Source organism: Aptenodytes patagonicus, chromosome 5 (genome assembly GCF_965638725.1).
Source record: "Aptenodytes patagonicus chromosome 5, bAptPat1.pri.cur, whole genome shotgun sequence".
In the NCBI taxonomy this organism is placed as follows: domain Eukaryota; kingdom Metazoa; phylum Chordata; class Aves; order Sphenisciformes; family Spheniscidae; genus Aptenodytes; species Aptenodytes patagonicus.
Genome location: NC_134953.1, coordinates 25,149,734 through 25,165,837, shown reverse-complemented (window position 1 = coordinate 25,165,837; position 16,104 = coordinate 25,149,734). Strand labels below are relative to the sequence as shown.

The 16,104-nt window shown below is 38.1% G+C and overlaps 1 protein-coding gene across 1 annotated transcript in view; it reads left to right on the top strand.

The window, feature by feature from the left end:
• The window catches only part of HSPA12A (heat shock protein family A (Hsp70) member 12A), a 61,906-nt gene that overhangs the window by 7,048 nt on the left and 38,754 nt on the right, over window positions 1-16,104 (top strand). The window contains exons 2-3 of the mRNA XM_076339093.1: window positions 7,949-8,034; window positions 10,249-10,376. Coding sequence (XP_076195208.1) covers window positions 7,949-8,034; window positions 10,249-10,376 — 214 coding nt within the window. The remainder of the gene's footprint in view (window positions 1-7,948; window positions 8,035-10,248; window positions 10,377-16,104) is intronic.

Sequence of the window (16,104 nt, the reverse complement as noted above, 5' to 3'; positions counted from 1 at the left end):
CTTTTCTAGAAAGGTATCTTTTCACAGAACCTTGGTTCTGTACATCTGTGTTTTGTTTTCTGTTCCTTACGTCTTTCTGTTTGGAAGCAAGGAGGGAGGAGATGAGAGAGATAGGAAAACAGTGCTTGCACAGAGGCAAATAGGGCAAGGAAGCCTGAAAGAAGCAAGTTCATAGAAGAGCTTGTTGAGGGAAGAGAAGGTTAGTTGGTGCGGATTAAAGGTGTCTGTTACAGAACTGTATCCATGGAATATTTAGAAAGATCCTGGAGTGTTGTCTTCTACCACTTTGAGCCACAAAATCTGCTGTTAACCCACCTTTATCACAACGTGCAGCCTGCCCTCTCTGACTTGTAAACCAGGATCAGTTTTCCCTCTTCTGGCAGTAGTGCACGGGTGTGGAAGAGCTGGAATCTAGGAAGAGAGCGATCACTGCCAGGCACCGCTGGTGAGTTCCCCAAACCCCAGGCTCTGGGGTGTAAGCAGGTTCTGAGCAAGTGGGAACCACGTCAGGACTGGGAGGGAAGAGGGAGCTGACGGATCGCAAAAGCTGGAAAGCTCTCAGGTCATTCAAGGTGGAGCTGGATTTAAGACCTTACAGTGTAGATGGTGAATGGGTTTGAGTTTAAGGCAGCTTTAAGGTCAGACTTAGCTATTGGTAAGGACATGGCTGAGGCTTTACAGACCCAGTTGTGAAGTGTGCACGGGAGTGTGATAGTTCTGTTTTAGTCCAGCTTACCAAGCATTAGCGAGGTCAGATCAAATCTAGGTAAAATAGTCTAGCCTACGTCCTGTCAAAAAGAGGAGAAGTGAACGTAACCCATGTGGCATTTTCAGAAGGTTATTGCAAGTTCTTGTGTGTTTCTTTCATCTTAAATTAAGTTCACAGAAAATAGATGGTGTCTTTTCATTTCCTTTTGCTGGTGAGGTGCAGGAAAATGAATATTATCCACAAAGTGAGTGATGGGATGAACCTGGGGTTGTTTTTTGATAGTCTTAACAATAAAGTTAAAAACTTAAATTATCTTAGAAAGCTTGATAGCATAGTGGAAAAGTAATTCCTCCAGTCAAACTGTAATCATGATGCGAGGCAATGTAAAAGCATAAATGAAAAAGGTCAAAGTTGTAATGAGGAACATGTCTTATTTTTAGAATTTTATCCAAAGAACTGGGAGATTTTGGCTTAGGAAATCACTGTGCTCTAATTGGTATCAATGCGATGAATACCAGCTCTTTGGGTGACCAATTGTTACGAAAGGTTATCGGGAAACTTGGATTTGTATCAGAGATTAGCTATGGCAGTTTTCATAGAAGGGAAGTGTATTGCAGTCTTCAACAAACCAGCTGGATGCCTACTGGCATTTTAAAACAAAGAACTCTGATTCCATTGATGGTAATAGCAGTGGTGTCATTGATTTCAGTAGAAACAGAAGGTTCTTACTTCTGATATGAAATATGGGATCTTTTCATTGCGCATAAGACTATTGTAAGTGGGGTTTTTTCAATTTGCTTCTGTCTTTTTTTTTTTTGTTCTATAATTATTTTCAAAGGCCATCTTTGTATTTGCAGTAAAATGCTCTAGGTTGTCATGTTACATTTGGAAGCTGTGACATTTTGTGCTTAATGCAAAGCAAAATCTCAGCAATAGGAAAAGCTGAATAAGGTTTTCTTCATCAATGCAGCAGTCGCCAGCTGATAGCAATGTGGTAAACCCTTCCTTTCCTGTTGTGCAAACATCATTAGCAAGCTTTGCTTGCAGCAAAATTATTATTGATGCTCAATGATATACAATGTTTTGAATGAAAAACAATGTTTTTAATTCCATTCTTTTATTGCCTGCTGGCTATCCTATACCCATATTTCATTCAGTATTCTCTTTTTTTTTTTTTTTTTTTCTTTTTTTCTTTTTAAATCCAGAGGTATTGCCTGAATGGAAAATGAAGAATTTGGCCAAGAGTTTGGTATGACCAGCAACCTGACTGAGATCATAGCTACATATAGCAATCACTCTCACCAGCCACTGGATGGCTGGAAATTCCAGACAAATGGCCATCAGATATGTGCAAGCGTTTGATCTGTGAAAATTATCAGTATGTGCACGGTAAATTCAGTTAACTTGGATTTGTTGGACCCATAAAGATTGGCTGCAATAGTGGCATTTTCAGTAGGTCTAATGCATCCTGACTTACTCTCTGCATCTGGGTCATCAGCCTACAAATAACTGAGAGGCTGAACGGATTTGGCATATGGAACAGTGGATATGCCTTATACAAATCAAAAGGTGTTATTGCAGCTTTCCTTTTGAGGCAGGATGGTGTACTGCAGACATTCTCAATTGGGAGTTTGGGAGAGTCTGGAGAAGGGTGTGGTATCTAGGTCTTCCCAGTGGGTCCTCAAGCTCAGCCAGAGGCTCAGATCTGTACAATGAATGGAATTCATTGCATTGTACATTATGTGTTGAAAAAAAAAACTTATTATTGTGAAAGCACTTCTTAAAATGCTGGAAGTATGATCAGAAATAGGGAATAGTATTGATCCTATTGTTGATTCAGAAAATCATGAGAAGAGTTCAGTTAGCAAGTGTTGGGTTTGTGGCCGCTCTGGCAGGATAGAAATAGAAATGAACTTAAGATACATTGATTGGAATATAACATACACACTAGTGTTCAGGCATGTTCGTACAGAGAGATGATATCATAGTGATGCTGCCTATTTTCTGGTTTGCAAAACAGCTGTAGGAGATCCAGACCACGATGAGTCCCTTTCACCATCATGTGGAAGAGAGGTCTGCGAAGGTTCAGAAAGTGCACTTCTCTCCTGGCCAAGCCTTCTCTTTTGTAGGCATGACTCTAAAGTACTGCAGAACGTGCCTGAAAAGGTCCACGTTGGGGTTTCTGATGGCAGACTTGGGGCTTGATACCTTATTTCTTTTTTTTTTTAAGTTGTTTCTTTTCCATACGCTAAACTGGTGACATGAGACATATTCAGAAATTTCCCCCCTTCACTGATCTACTGCATTTCTGTGCTTTATGCTGTGGAGCAGCATATCCTGCTTCCTGAATTCCTGCTTTTACTTGTCTTCTTAAATTCTTACTTAGAGACAATGCATGCATGCAAAAACTTTAGCTTATCTGTTGTCTATGTTACTTGGGTTGCAGGGAACCTTCTGTTAGCAGAGAATTCACTGCTGCGGCATGCCGCTTCGCTGTTGAAATGAACAATTTCCCTAGTATGCGAAGCAGAAAATTTTGCTGACGCCTGGTGTAGCTGAATTATATAAAGTTAAATATTTAATAAAAGCTGAATTTAATAGAAAAGAGAAGATTTTGTGTAGCTGCTGAAAAAATGTTTTCTTTTAGTACCACCTTAATGACTTGTGACTGCGAGGTTTAGAAGTCATCTTTCCTAAAGCAGGATTAAGCCTGCTGTATTAAAACTGACTGTCTGGGACCATAGTGGTCCATGTCTGATACTTTCAGTGGTTCACTAAAACTCATTTATCCAGTCCTGAATAAGAATGCATGGCAGGGGCTCCCAAATATTCAGAACAGACTGATAGTCTTCCAGAGGAGATCAGCTTCCATTAACTGATCTTTCTAATTAAATAATGAGCTTGGTCCTGCTCTCTAGATCTATTAGAAAATCAGATTCAGCTGAACACGCTATCGGTGAAATGTTCACGCTACATCAGCTAAGTTTTTATAAATGCTGTGGACTTTGCTTTTACTCTGTATTCTGTGACACTTAAAGGTTAATCCTTCATTGCATTTTGTCGTCAGCTAAGTTGGAAATCTAGAATCTGGCTGATCATTTACTGAAAAACAGAAAAGCTAAACTGATTAGCTGTTGCAGGAAACCACAGAAAATACACTCTTGCATGTGTTTAGATGAAAAGAAGAAATAATTTAAATTAAATCCGCTAAACCAGCAATTGCAGCTAATATGATAATGAACATGATTCATTATTAATACAGTATTTGCTGATCTCATAATTTCACCAGTTCTGTAATTTTTGGGGGATTTGCAAATTAGATAGGAGCCTTTGAATGTTAAAAAAAGTGCTGAAAAAGAGTCTTTTCTATTTTCCCTTCCTCCTCTTGTCACCTTGAAAAGGCACAAGGTGTTCTTTGGCAATTGCTTAGGTTAGGACTAAAGTCAGAAATTATAATGACATGGTCAAATTAATTCTATACACATTTAGTTAAATTATCCAAACCCCTGATATAGACAGTCATATATCAGGCTAATGTTCATATTAAAGAATTTCTCTTCAAGAAGTTTGCATCATATTTAGAAAAAGATTATTTTAAATATTGGTGTAAGTATTTGAAGACTTAGTTTAATTTGGATTCTAGCTCAGATTCCTTCATTTATTTTGGTGTGCAAATTGTCAAGAATTAAGTATTTATTTAACACATGCTGTTTAGCTATATGTTTTTTGTAGTGTGTAGTTTGACACAGATAGAGATCCTTGGTAAACATGGGAGATAAAGCTGGAACTTGAGCTATGTGGGACACTACTTGATTGTGTTTTTTCATTACAGAAGCCTTAATAAGTCATCCTACTTTTAAGAACTGTTCCTAATACCATGATACTATCCAGGACATCTTTTTAAATTGTTGAGAAGAGGAATTTACTCACAAAGGCTGGGCATCGTTGTTTTTGTTGCATGATTGCAAGTTGGGTTCCTTGCAACCCTTTAGTCGTTCTCTGACTTGAGAATGAGCTTGAAACAGATGCTTTTTTCTTTCAGATCAACCAATCACAGTCCTTTAGAAATAAGAGATTTTTAAATATCCTGGAATATCCATGTGTCTTCTGCTCTTCGGAACGCAGTTGTAAAAATTGTGACGCATGCACGTTTTTCCCCAAGCAAACACTAACTCAACAAAATAATAAAGCTCCCACATTGGACAAGTATACTTTAACACCTTTCAGTTTAGATAGGGTAAATAGAATAATGTTATGAATTTCCTAATTTCGTTTGCTTTTAACAACTATTTCACTACTTGTTGGAAGAACTCTTGGCGTTAAATCCAGGGTGACTGGCTTGCAAGCCATTTTCTGTAAATGCTAACCGCTCTGATAAATGACTTTTTTAAGTTCCCAGTATTCTGAACTACACTCATTCATTTATTAGCTCTGCAAACTCTCTGGTAATGTCAGGGCCTCTTTTAACAGCTGAGTTACAATATAACAATTATGGCTGCCCCAGTTATTGCACATGATTAGTTAGTAGTCTCATGAAACGAGCTGCAATGTAATGCAACTGCTGCTTCTGCCAGCATGATAGCAACTCTACAGAATCACTGTAACAGAACGTTTTGCTTAAAATTTTAGTGTGCTACTTTAGAGGTTGTAGCATTGCCGTCCATGATTCTCCTCTCTTGATCCAACAAAACTCTAGGCTGGTGGCATGTAGGACTTACTGTAGAATTATTGTGTTTAGCTGGGTATTTGCAGGAGCAGCGGTGAATATGGTGCAGAAAGGTTGTTGGTTTGGAAGGATTTTTTTTCCTCTGGTCAAAAAATATTGATAAATCACCAAGAGCTTAACCTTCCTTGAGCAGTTGGTGAGAATTAGAAAAAGTTAGCCCTTCCACAAATCCAGCCTTTATGCAGGAGTTCTCAAGAGCATTCTGAAACTGAAACGGACAATTTAGTTTAAAGATTTTTGATGAAAATATCTGTTTTCTGTTTTAAGCGGTATTTTCTGTGGGCAGCTAAGACAGACCTCTGATCTCAGCTTAACATTTTTTATTTGTTAGCAAATATTTTTATACTTGTGGATACAGTGAGTGTCCTTGTATACATTTTAAACCTCTGGATTATCACAAGTTTGGGTTGAATAAATTCTTGATAGAACACCACCCAAGTTAGCACAGTCTCATTGGATGAATATGAATATTGCTCTGGTTATTTAATCACTGCTCTCCGAGAGACAAAAAAAATGCGCATACTGCCACACAGGATTTTCTGAGTTGCATACAGAGCTATACATAACTTCTCAAGGTACACCCAGGCTGATAACTGAAGACAGGCTGGAAAATAGATCGCTGAAACATGAGTGCTGAAACAGGTAATGAAAAGAATTAGTAACAAAGAGAAACACTGAAAACACATAGATAGTGGTTTGATGTCTACATTTTTGTGCTCCAAAGCCAGCATCCTAAGTGGGGGAAATGTACCAGTTTCCAAAGATGTTGCATCAGTATTGCGATGTCCTGGTCCGCTCAGGAAGTATTGGTTCTGGTCCAGTCAGGAACGACAGCAGGGTGCAAGGAACTTGTTTTGTTACTAATTCCTTTTTTTTCCTGTGCTGAAATATTGTTCTTCAATTCAATGAAAAATGCCATATTTATGGTACAAAAGTTAATCTGTTTTGAAAAGAGGAAGAAATAGCATGAAGGAGGCTGATAACAGCATCTGAGGCTGATAACAGCATCTGATCCAAATACATCTTAATGAACTGAGTAGGTTCTGTGTTTGTCACATTTGGCCTGTGGCTTTTTGTACTTTATCACAAGAGGAGTAACATAATACATTCTTAAAGAACTTGTATAGGAAATGTGAATATTTTGCGTCTGCAAATGCTTCTGAAGATCAGGCTGAACATGCATATTAGAACTTGGAACAGAAATAAGCGTTGTTACAAGAGCAATATTAAGATTTGGAGGAAGATGATCTGTGGGCAGATTATCCCATAGTTGTCTACTGCAGAGTTTTTGCATCTTCCATGGGAAACAACACATACTTGATTACCAGGAACAACAGGATTCTTCATTAAGTAGTTCTAAGGTCTTTTCTTGGAGAGCAGCTCCTGTGTCATCTTAGAAAAATGCTCTGACTTGTCAGTCATGTCTAGGAATTACATGTTATACATAAATATGCATTTTATTGTGTGATACATCCAAGTAGGTGATAAAAATATGTCTAAATGTATTATCTAATATTTATTATGGTTATTAATCTTTAGAGACTTATTAAATAATTCTGCTTTACATCTAATTAGCTTGTATTCTGCAGAAGAGAATTCAGTAAACTCAAGGCTTAAATTTGGGGGTAGAGAGGTGTGAGCATGGACAGGGTGTGTGGCACCTTTTCTACGTTCCATTTTGATAAACTATTGCAGTTTTCATAAGAGAATATACTATCTATAAATCCATCTGAGTCATCAGTGCTTAATTATTTTAATAAGCCATTTCCTTTTCTATCATTAATGGGGTAAATATAAGAAGGAAAAATATAACTAGTGCATTACAGTATTTGTAACTCATTTGGTATGTTCCTTTAAATGAAATTTCAGTATTGTATGCAGGGTAGAAATATTTCTTTGATGATTTGTTAATAATATTTCCTTTTTCCCAGCTGGATTCTGTCCTGCAGTAATATTAACAGCTGCAAGATGTTTCAGTGCAGAGTGTATTGAAGAATAAAACCAGAGACAGTATTGGGAAAGTTTCAGAATAAAGGTTCATGATGGAATAATTGCAACGTATTCTTAGTGGGTTGTCAAACTGATATCAACTCCTCTTTTTCTCTTAAAATGAGTCTGTCTTTTTTGATCTCACAACTTGTGTTTAGTTTCTGCATTCACACATTTAAATCTTAGGCCATTAATGTGAGTGTATAGTGTTCAAGCTGCTTGTATCAGCTATGACTTCTGAATATATTTAGGAAGACTTTTAAAATTATACATGGTAATGTAACAGGCAAAAAAATGGAAGTTAGTCAGTAAGGTCAGACAAACATTTTAAAACCAAAACTGCAGTTGTTGTTGTCTTAGCATGTTGTAAGGGCAAAAAATATATTTTACGTGGCAGCTGTGGAATTTGCTTTCTTTTTTAGCAGATTTGTTACAACAGGAAAATAGTATAGCAGTATGCAAAGCAACTGTCCTATCTTACTCATTCTGCTTACTGACACTGAAGAATTTTTGTTTCCTTTCAGATGCAGTTTCCACATCTGCTTACTCATCACCAGCCAAAAGTTTGGGAGACCCTGGAATAACTCCACTGTCTCCATCACACATTGTGGTAAGAAATGTACTCTTAACATACTGTATGCTGACTTTGCTTTCTCCTGCCTGTTCGGTGGGACGTAATTTCTTTAGAAAGTTGTCATTTCCTCACATAGTGATCCCTTTTATGCTATCCATAGGCATGAAATTTTGGTCACACTGGAATGGGTGACAGAGCTCTCATTCATTTCATTGGGGTCCCGGTTTTGCTTTTTTTTTGTCTACTTGCTGAGCTGATAGATTTGCTCCTGCATATTTTTATATCGAATGCAGGGTCTTCTTGATCCTCAGGGTTCCCAAGTTCTGTCCCTGTTTTTATCACTGATTTGTTTAGGCAGCCCCTGAAAAGTCTCATTCTGTTCAGAAAAAAAGAAGGATATATATGATATTCAACAGTGAAATCTGAATTCTCAGAGAAAAGAATCTCCTCCAACATAGAGAAAAGCTCAAAATAGAACTGTTTTAGTTTCTTAAGGAAAATAGCCACCTCTGTAGGCTTTTAGAAGCAAGCAAATGCCCCATAAAGGTAGTGTGTTTTAATCTCTTATACATCATGTTCATTTTGTTGACAAGCTCCCATTAAAACTAAGTCCCATCTGTTTTTAAGATCATCTGCGTCATCTGTAACACAGCATATGCACAGTGTATTTCTCGATATTGCAAGGGATCATGTTCACAACACATTGCTACCCTTGTCAGGTTTCTTCCTTAGCTTTCTGAATCAAGTTCAGAGTTGTATGACATCCCTCTTCAGGATTTCAAGAGTGCGCTCTCATAAATTTTTGCTTCTTTCCCTTCTTTCCCCATATAGTCTAGAACTTCCCCCTTTTACTTCTGTCATACTGATGAATTATATCCTCTTTCATTTAGATTTGCTCCTTAAACTCTTTGAGGAAGACATATAAATAACATATTGCTCCAGTTGAAAAGATTTATTAGGAAAATCCAAACAAGTCTCATTATTTGAGAGCAAACCTTACTACTCTCATTTCTCCATTTTAAGTAGCAGGCCTATGGGATAATCTTGGAAGATGTAGGGGTACAATAGAAAGGTGCTGGAAGTAGCAGGCATGGAGATAACAGAGATATATGAGGCAGATGGTGGAACACTGCTCATAGGGTGAGGACGTTTGGCAGTTTCTTTGTAAAAGAGAATAACAATTGCTTCAAAATGTTACTGAGGGTACAGGCTGAGCAGCAGTGGTGGATTCAGACATGACCTGTATAGTAATAGGTCAACATGTCTGTTCCATGGTGATTTTGCCAAAATGATGTGTGTGCAGATGGGTGTATTATCCTCCTTCACTATCTAGCTGCCTGTAGCACACAGCCCTGTCACCAGTGTTTCCAGCTTGTTCTCCTCCTGTCTTGCTAAGCTCTTAGTGCTTTAGCCACCATCAGCATGTGAACAGTGGTTCCTTGCTGTTCATTACTTATTGCTCCTTTATATAGGATTTATGATAGGCAACAGCATAGTGGGGAGTGGTATACTTCCTTTTTTATTCGTGCTTTATATCACGGCATTATGATTTGGGCCGTAACCCTTCTACCTCTTCTAGTTAACGTTCCCACGTTGCCCTTGACTGTGCTTTTCAGGAATGGCAGGATTACAGGTAAAAGGCAGGGAGAAGTTTCAGATTCACTATAAGCAGCTGAACAGCTTTCCACATTCTAGCACAGGCAGGAGGAAAGAATGTGTATAGTGCTTACAAAATAAGTGTTATGTAAATTCTTCATAAATAAATAATTATTGTGGGATATAAAGCTTATTGCTGTATTGGGTTGTTCTGTCTCCACTAGTTTTGAATGGTAGTAGTACCTCATGTTCAAGGTTATGACATAGATAACTCCCAAAACCACCAAATAAGTCCCAAATATACCACATTGATGGATATAAACATATTCTTCAGTTGATCAATTTAAGAAGGGAAAAAAACCAAACAAACCAGCCCCCAAACCAATAACCTAGTGTTTGAAGGAAACTCTTGATTCAGAAGGTTATGTATAAAAGGCTCCAGCAAATACATGGAGTTGTATATTGAATTTCCACTTCCATTGGAATATGGAACTTTCTGGTATCAGCTTTGGTCACAAATGCAGCTTTAGGGAAGTCCTTATTTCCACTGAAGAGATATGCATGTCTCAGAGAGCAGAAATACTGCAGGGTAAGACAGGTTACAGTTATTCTAATCAGTGACTCAATGTCTATTTTGTTTCTGCTATTTAACAGAAGGACTCTGATGCAGATGATGCTGTAGAACAGTTATTTCTTGTTGTTGTGGCTATTGATTTTGGCACAACATCCAGTGGCTACGCCTACAGCTTCACCAAGGAACCAGAATGTATTCATGTAATGAGGTAAGGGCTGCAATGCAGCATTTTGTTTTCGATCGTGATAACATGGGTTGTCTGCAGTAGCTATAGATACTTTTTACAGAGCCTGAAGTGTCTAGATTTGTCTAGCGTTGCCACGGTGTACACCTTTCCTATGGTTATAGTTTTTTCTTGCATCTTATTGTATTCTAATTTGCTTTAATAATGTGAACATGTCCTCTCTCTGTTATTTTGTTGAGTTTACAAGATGACATGAGTAAAAAGAGGGATCAGTGAGTATTTAAAATTGTTCAGGGAGCAGTGATAATTATTAAGTCAGGATGCCTTTATCTCAGAGATTGAGAGAAACTATACATTTATTAAGGGTCATGGCATTTCCCAGGAGCTGCCTGTCCCCTGGAATCATGCTTATATACAGTTGTGTGTGCAACACTTAGGTACTTGTACCCAGAAACTGGTAGTTCATTTGGCTGATTTAAGCTTTTTAGCATTAAATTTGAATCAAATCTCTGATAATGAACCAGTGATACTGGGAAATAAGCAATGAAAACGCATGAATGTGAAAATTAAGGTTTGATGTGAAATCTGTTCTGTATCATATGTGTGTAAGGGACAGATTTTAGATGTAGGGGGGTTTATTTTTTTTACTTCTTGATTAAATCAACACAATATAAATCTATGCATATAAATCTAATGCAATCACAAATGCAAAAACTATTATGGCAGGTACATGAAAGGATTGTCCTAAAAACCATTTTTATAGTGTTTTTTATTTTTTAAAAGATTTTTTTAATAACTAAAAACCTATACTATTCTTATTAAAGTATTTTTAAAATGACTATATTGTAACGAGACCAAGATACAGATGACTTCAGACATAAACAAGGTATGTATGAAAAGCTTAGTCATAGAAGTTCTTCTAAACAAAGCTGCTGTTACAGCAATAGGTAATGTACTGTTTGTAGCATTGTAATACTGAGAACAAAAGGGCAAAAAGACTAACTTGCTGCAGTGCAGTGTCATATGCTGTAATTTTTGTAATCAAAGATGCTAGCTGAATGCAGCTCTCTAAATCTCAGCAGACAATATTGATTGTGCAGTCAGCCTGCATAGTTGGTTTGTATACGGTTGCAAAGTATTTCAGAGATTTAATGCAACCGGGTGATGTGAAATACTGTCTAAAGGGACGTAAATTTTAGAATTGGTATTAGGCCATCCAGTTACAAAGACACCTACCATTTTCAATATGGACAAGTTGACGGTTGGACGGTTGGACTCGATGATCTTAGAGGTCTTTTCCAACCTCAATGATTCTATTCTATTCTAAGTAATGCTTCAAGGTCTTTTCTGCATCCCATCCACTTATTGTTCAGTGAACAGCACAGGAAGCTGCATGAGGCTAGAAGTCAAAGGACAGGCCATGTATTGCTGTCTCAGGTTGCAGGGTTGTGGAGTCAGAACCCATGTTTATCAATTCCTGTTCTCTCTTGACAGCAAATAATTAATCAAATTTCTTAAAGAAGTTGGATGAAATGAGGGAAGACATCTCTGAAGCTGTACCCGAGCAAGCCTAAATCCTATATACTGTGTTGTTCCTATAATCTGTCTGGAGATTTTACTATGTGAAATCCTTACTGGTTTTAGGGATGTGCTTTAAGCCCTTTGGACTCAAAATTTTACCTTAGGACTTGATTTTGCCATTGGGTTCACCTTACACTGCAGTAAATTACAGACTAGATTCTCCTTCCAGGGTACTAGACTTCCTGGTGTAGATCACTGAGACACTGAAATCTAGGCGCTATGTGGCCAGCTGAGAGTATGTTCCAAATCTTAAATGACATTTTACTTCTTACGGTTCAAAATGCCGTATTTTGTTCCTTATGCAATAATGGTAGCATGATTGTGATTTCAGACCTGTGTAGATGTTATATGAGATCCTGAAGTAAAAAGAAATGAAATAAATTAATTCATCTATTTCCAGCGAGAAGGGAGGAACATACTTTGGGGGGGAAATGTATTCAAGATTTCCAACAGGTATTTCAAACAATGGAAGATATTTTAATACCAATAATGATTCCCCCCCCCCCCCAAATAAATATTGCTGGCAGGGAGGGATTTTGGGGAAGATATAGCTGAAACTGAATTATGAAATAATTTATATAATATTTATATATAAATGCACATGAAATCATGAAATTCAATGAAAGGAATGGTATATGTATCAAAATAAGGCTTAGGTAGTTCAGAAGGTATTAAGAAGTTCGAACTCTGTTTATAATGAGGCTTACATGTAGGATAATTTACAAATATTTCAGCAGAGTAAATGTAACTTCCCGCCCACACTCGAGAATGTTTACATTAAAATAAAGCATACCAATGATACATGGTCCTCTTTGCTTCCTAACATTTTTTCCACCTTCCGTCCTTAGTGTTGATCCTTTCCAGACATTTAGATTTCTGACTGCCTTTTAACAGAGCTGCTTTTCTGTAAATTTCTCAATGAAGGTTAAGATGGGTTTATTTAGAAGGTCCTACTTCAGAAAAGAGTGAACACACAGGGCTTTAGTACCAAGTTTGAGTGTAGTATCAGCAAAGTTGTAATTCTAGTTGTGTAATTAGTAGACAAAGTCATGTTTTTGACTGTGTGTGTTTATTTGCTGTGATGCCCAATACTTTAAAAAAAAAAAAAAGGAATTTATAGGCACTGACCTAACCAAGTTCTTTAAGCATATACTTAGCTTTATATGTATGAGTAGCCTCACTCACTTCAGTAGACTAAAGCATGTGTTTGGAGTTGGGTGTGTGTTTTTAGATGATCGATGAATGACTTTACCTTGATTGCATAACATTAGTTACTGTTTTAATCAATTTTAGGTAATGCTTCACACCTGTCAATTCTTACTAGTTCTCCATGGCTTCTGTAAAGATAGCTGTGGTTACCTTCAGGCTCTTGTTGCAGCATAGAAGTATATGTTACGATGAGTGCTATTTTCTGCATACCTTGAGACTATGAGTAAATGCATATGAACAGCCTTGCCATGAGTTCAGCAAGCACTTCAGTGGGCAGGGCAGTGCCAGAGCCGTAATGAAAGACAGTTCGGTGCTGTAGAACGAGTTAATAATGTCTCCTTTGAAGGGAATACACGAGGTCTTACACAGTTTTGAAAAACTCCTATTGATTGATGTGCACTTACGTGAAGTTATAAATGTTTTGGCTGCTGGATAAATAGCAACAAACTGAATGTAAGTATTTCACAAACGGAGAGAAAAAAAAAAAGGGAAAATGCATGTGATCGTGAAACAAATTGCAGCCTGTCTTTGGAAGGAGGGAGAATGTGGTCTTTTTTCAGTGTAACTTTACTTCAGCCTTCAGGTTCTTCCTTTTCCTTCTCTTCCCTGTTTGATTGTAATTCTTGGCAGACACATGCCTGCCTTTTTTCTGCATACACACTCCTAGCAGCGTTCGGCTAGTTTTGATGACTCCACTGCTTCGTTTCCTTGACTGTTGCGCTGCAGCTCTGGATCAAATTTGTGTCACTCTGCATGGATCACTCTTTTTGCTCTGTCTGTTAGCCAGATTCATGTGTAAGGAAGGGCATTTCTCTAACCTTAGTATAACCTTGCGATCCTTTCCACACTAACCTTCCTCTTCTCTATTTTCACTTTTAATAAACAGTCAGATCCTCTGTGGCTATAAATGGGTCTATGCTGCTCTGTTGAGCTACTGCACTTTATATCAGCCTAGGAACTGGTCTCATATGTCTGAATTTAGGCAGAAATCTGCCTTGGGTTCTGCTTGAATAGATTTTTTAGCTCTGACCCTGCTTTGAGACAATATCCACCACATGCATTTAGAATTATTTAGGTTGGAAAAGACCTTTAAGATCATTGAGTCCAACCGTTAACCTAACACTACCACCACCATTTGGAGAGTACTGCTGGTGTGTATTAGGCCACGCTTTTAATAGGCATTTCCATTTTTTCCCCCTAAGAAGAGCGTTATTACCATAATTTTGCCTGTATTGGGACCATGAAAGAAAACTGCAAACGAAGGTGTTGAAATCCTAGCCCTACTGACTAGAAGCCTCCACTAACTGGAGTGAGGCTAGGGGTACACCTGAGAAAGTGTCCCAGTCAGGAGTTACCATGCACATGCCTTTGTCTGTAGCTGCTTCTCTCTAGAAAAGATGTCACACAGGAATATTTTTCAAGCTCTGATTGCAAATGGTGAAGTCAGACTTCCCCTTCTGTTTCCTTATTGTTCTTTCTGTGACTGAACAGTAATACAGGCTGAGAACTTTAGAACTTGCTGAGCGGTTACTGTGTCTAGTTTCCATCAGAAACTCATCAGGAAGTGGACATCCAATTCTCTAGGTGGCTTTGAAAATATCAGCCCGTACAACTCAGCATCAATTTGTCTTCATTTAAACTGCACCTTAAGTGTACTTATTCTGGAAAGAGAAAATGTGCCTAGCCGTAATGAAAAACAAAGAAGTATTGTTATTAGCCACATCCTATTTATGGAATTTCCCACTGGTGACTCAGAATGAATCATTAATGATTCCAAGCGAAAACGATACCAGTCTGTCTCCTCTGTTTGCTGTAACACCTACTCAAAGACTTTGGAGTTGACCAAGTACGTTTCTAGCAGCAGGTTAGAAGAAACGACCTGGAGCAGAGCCCTTGCCAGCTGATAATAGCTTAGGGGCTGAGCAGCGGGACTAGGAACATTTCGGAAAGCTTTTTCTGAGTGGATGAAGGTGGAAATCATTCCACTTCCCGTCATACTCTTTCTGTTTTTAGAGCAGTGGAATTGCCCTCTATACTGAAGTAAATTCATAGACATGTGGTGATTCCCTGCCATCGCTGCTGCTGGTGCAAAAAGGGGCAGATTTTGCTCTGTTTGATTTAGTTGAATGGTCTGAAGGGTTCCCGGCACTTCAGAAGATCCCGGTCCTTGTTACTTTGCCAAGTATTAGCCCCTTAGGTTGAAATTCTCCATGTCAGTTGTCTGCCTTGGTCTAGAGGTCAATTAATTTTCAATTGGTTCGACTTTCTGAGAGTGAAAAGGAAAAGGAGATTTTTTTCTACGTAATCTTCCTGTCACATAAACAAGTACCACAGAACAAGGCAATCTTTTTGTGCTTCAGAACAAGAACTTTGGCAGTAGTATATTATGGAAGTGTGTTTTGCTATCTTTAGAAAAAAACAATCAGCATGTGGTTTAATAATGAATGCAGTTGCCTGTGTGATCTTAACTTGGCTCCTGTTTGAGCCGTATTATGATTATGGCTGATAGCATAAAGCAGATTTTCCACTGATGCTTTTTTAAGAAAATGTTGTCTGATAAGTGTTTGTTTCCCATGCTGAAAGTACATGTATATGGGGCGAGAGGGAACAGTAATGCGAGTTTCTTGTTCTTCCATTCTGCTTTTTTTGTGATGGAGAAGTGAGAAGACAAGAATGCTCACAGCTGTGTCTGTGGTACAACTTTCTACTGTCTGACCTTGTTGGCCCCCCATGCCCCCCTACTTCCTGCTGCATTTAATGGTTGTTCCCATATTCGCTGTTCTTACTTATTTCCTTATCCATTCTGTGAAAGAAGCCCTGTGTTGCTTTTGCCTTAATACCTTTGTGCCTCTTGGGTCTTCCAGAAGATACCTTCACAATCTTGATAAGATTAGGATAGTTTTATTCACTGTTTTAATGGATGGTGGTGAGGGAAATGTTTTGGTGCCTATAAGATACTTGG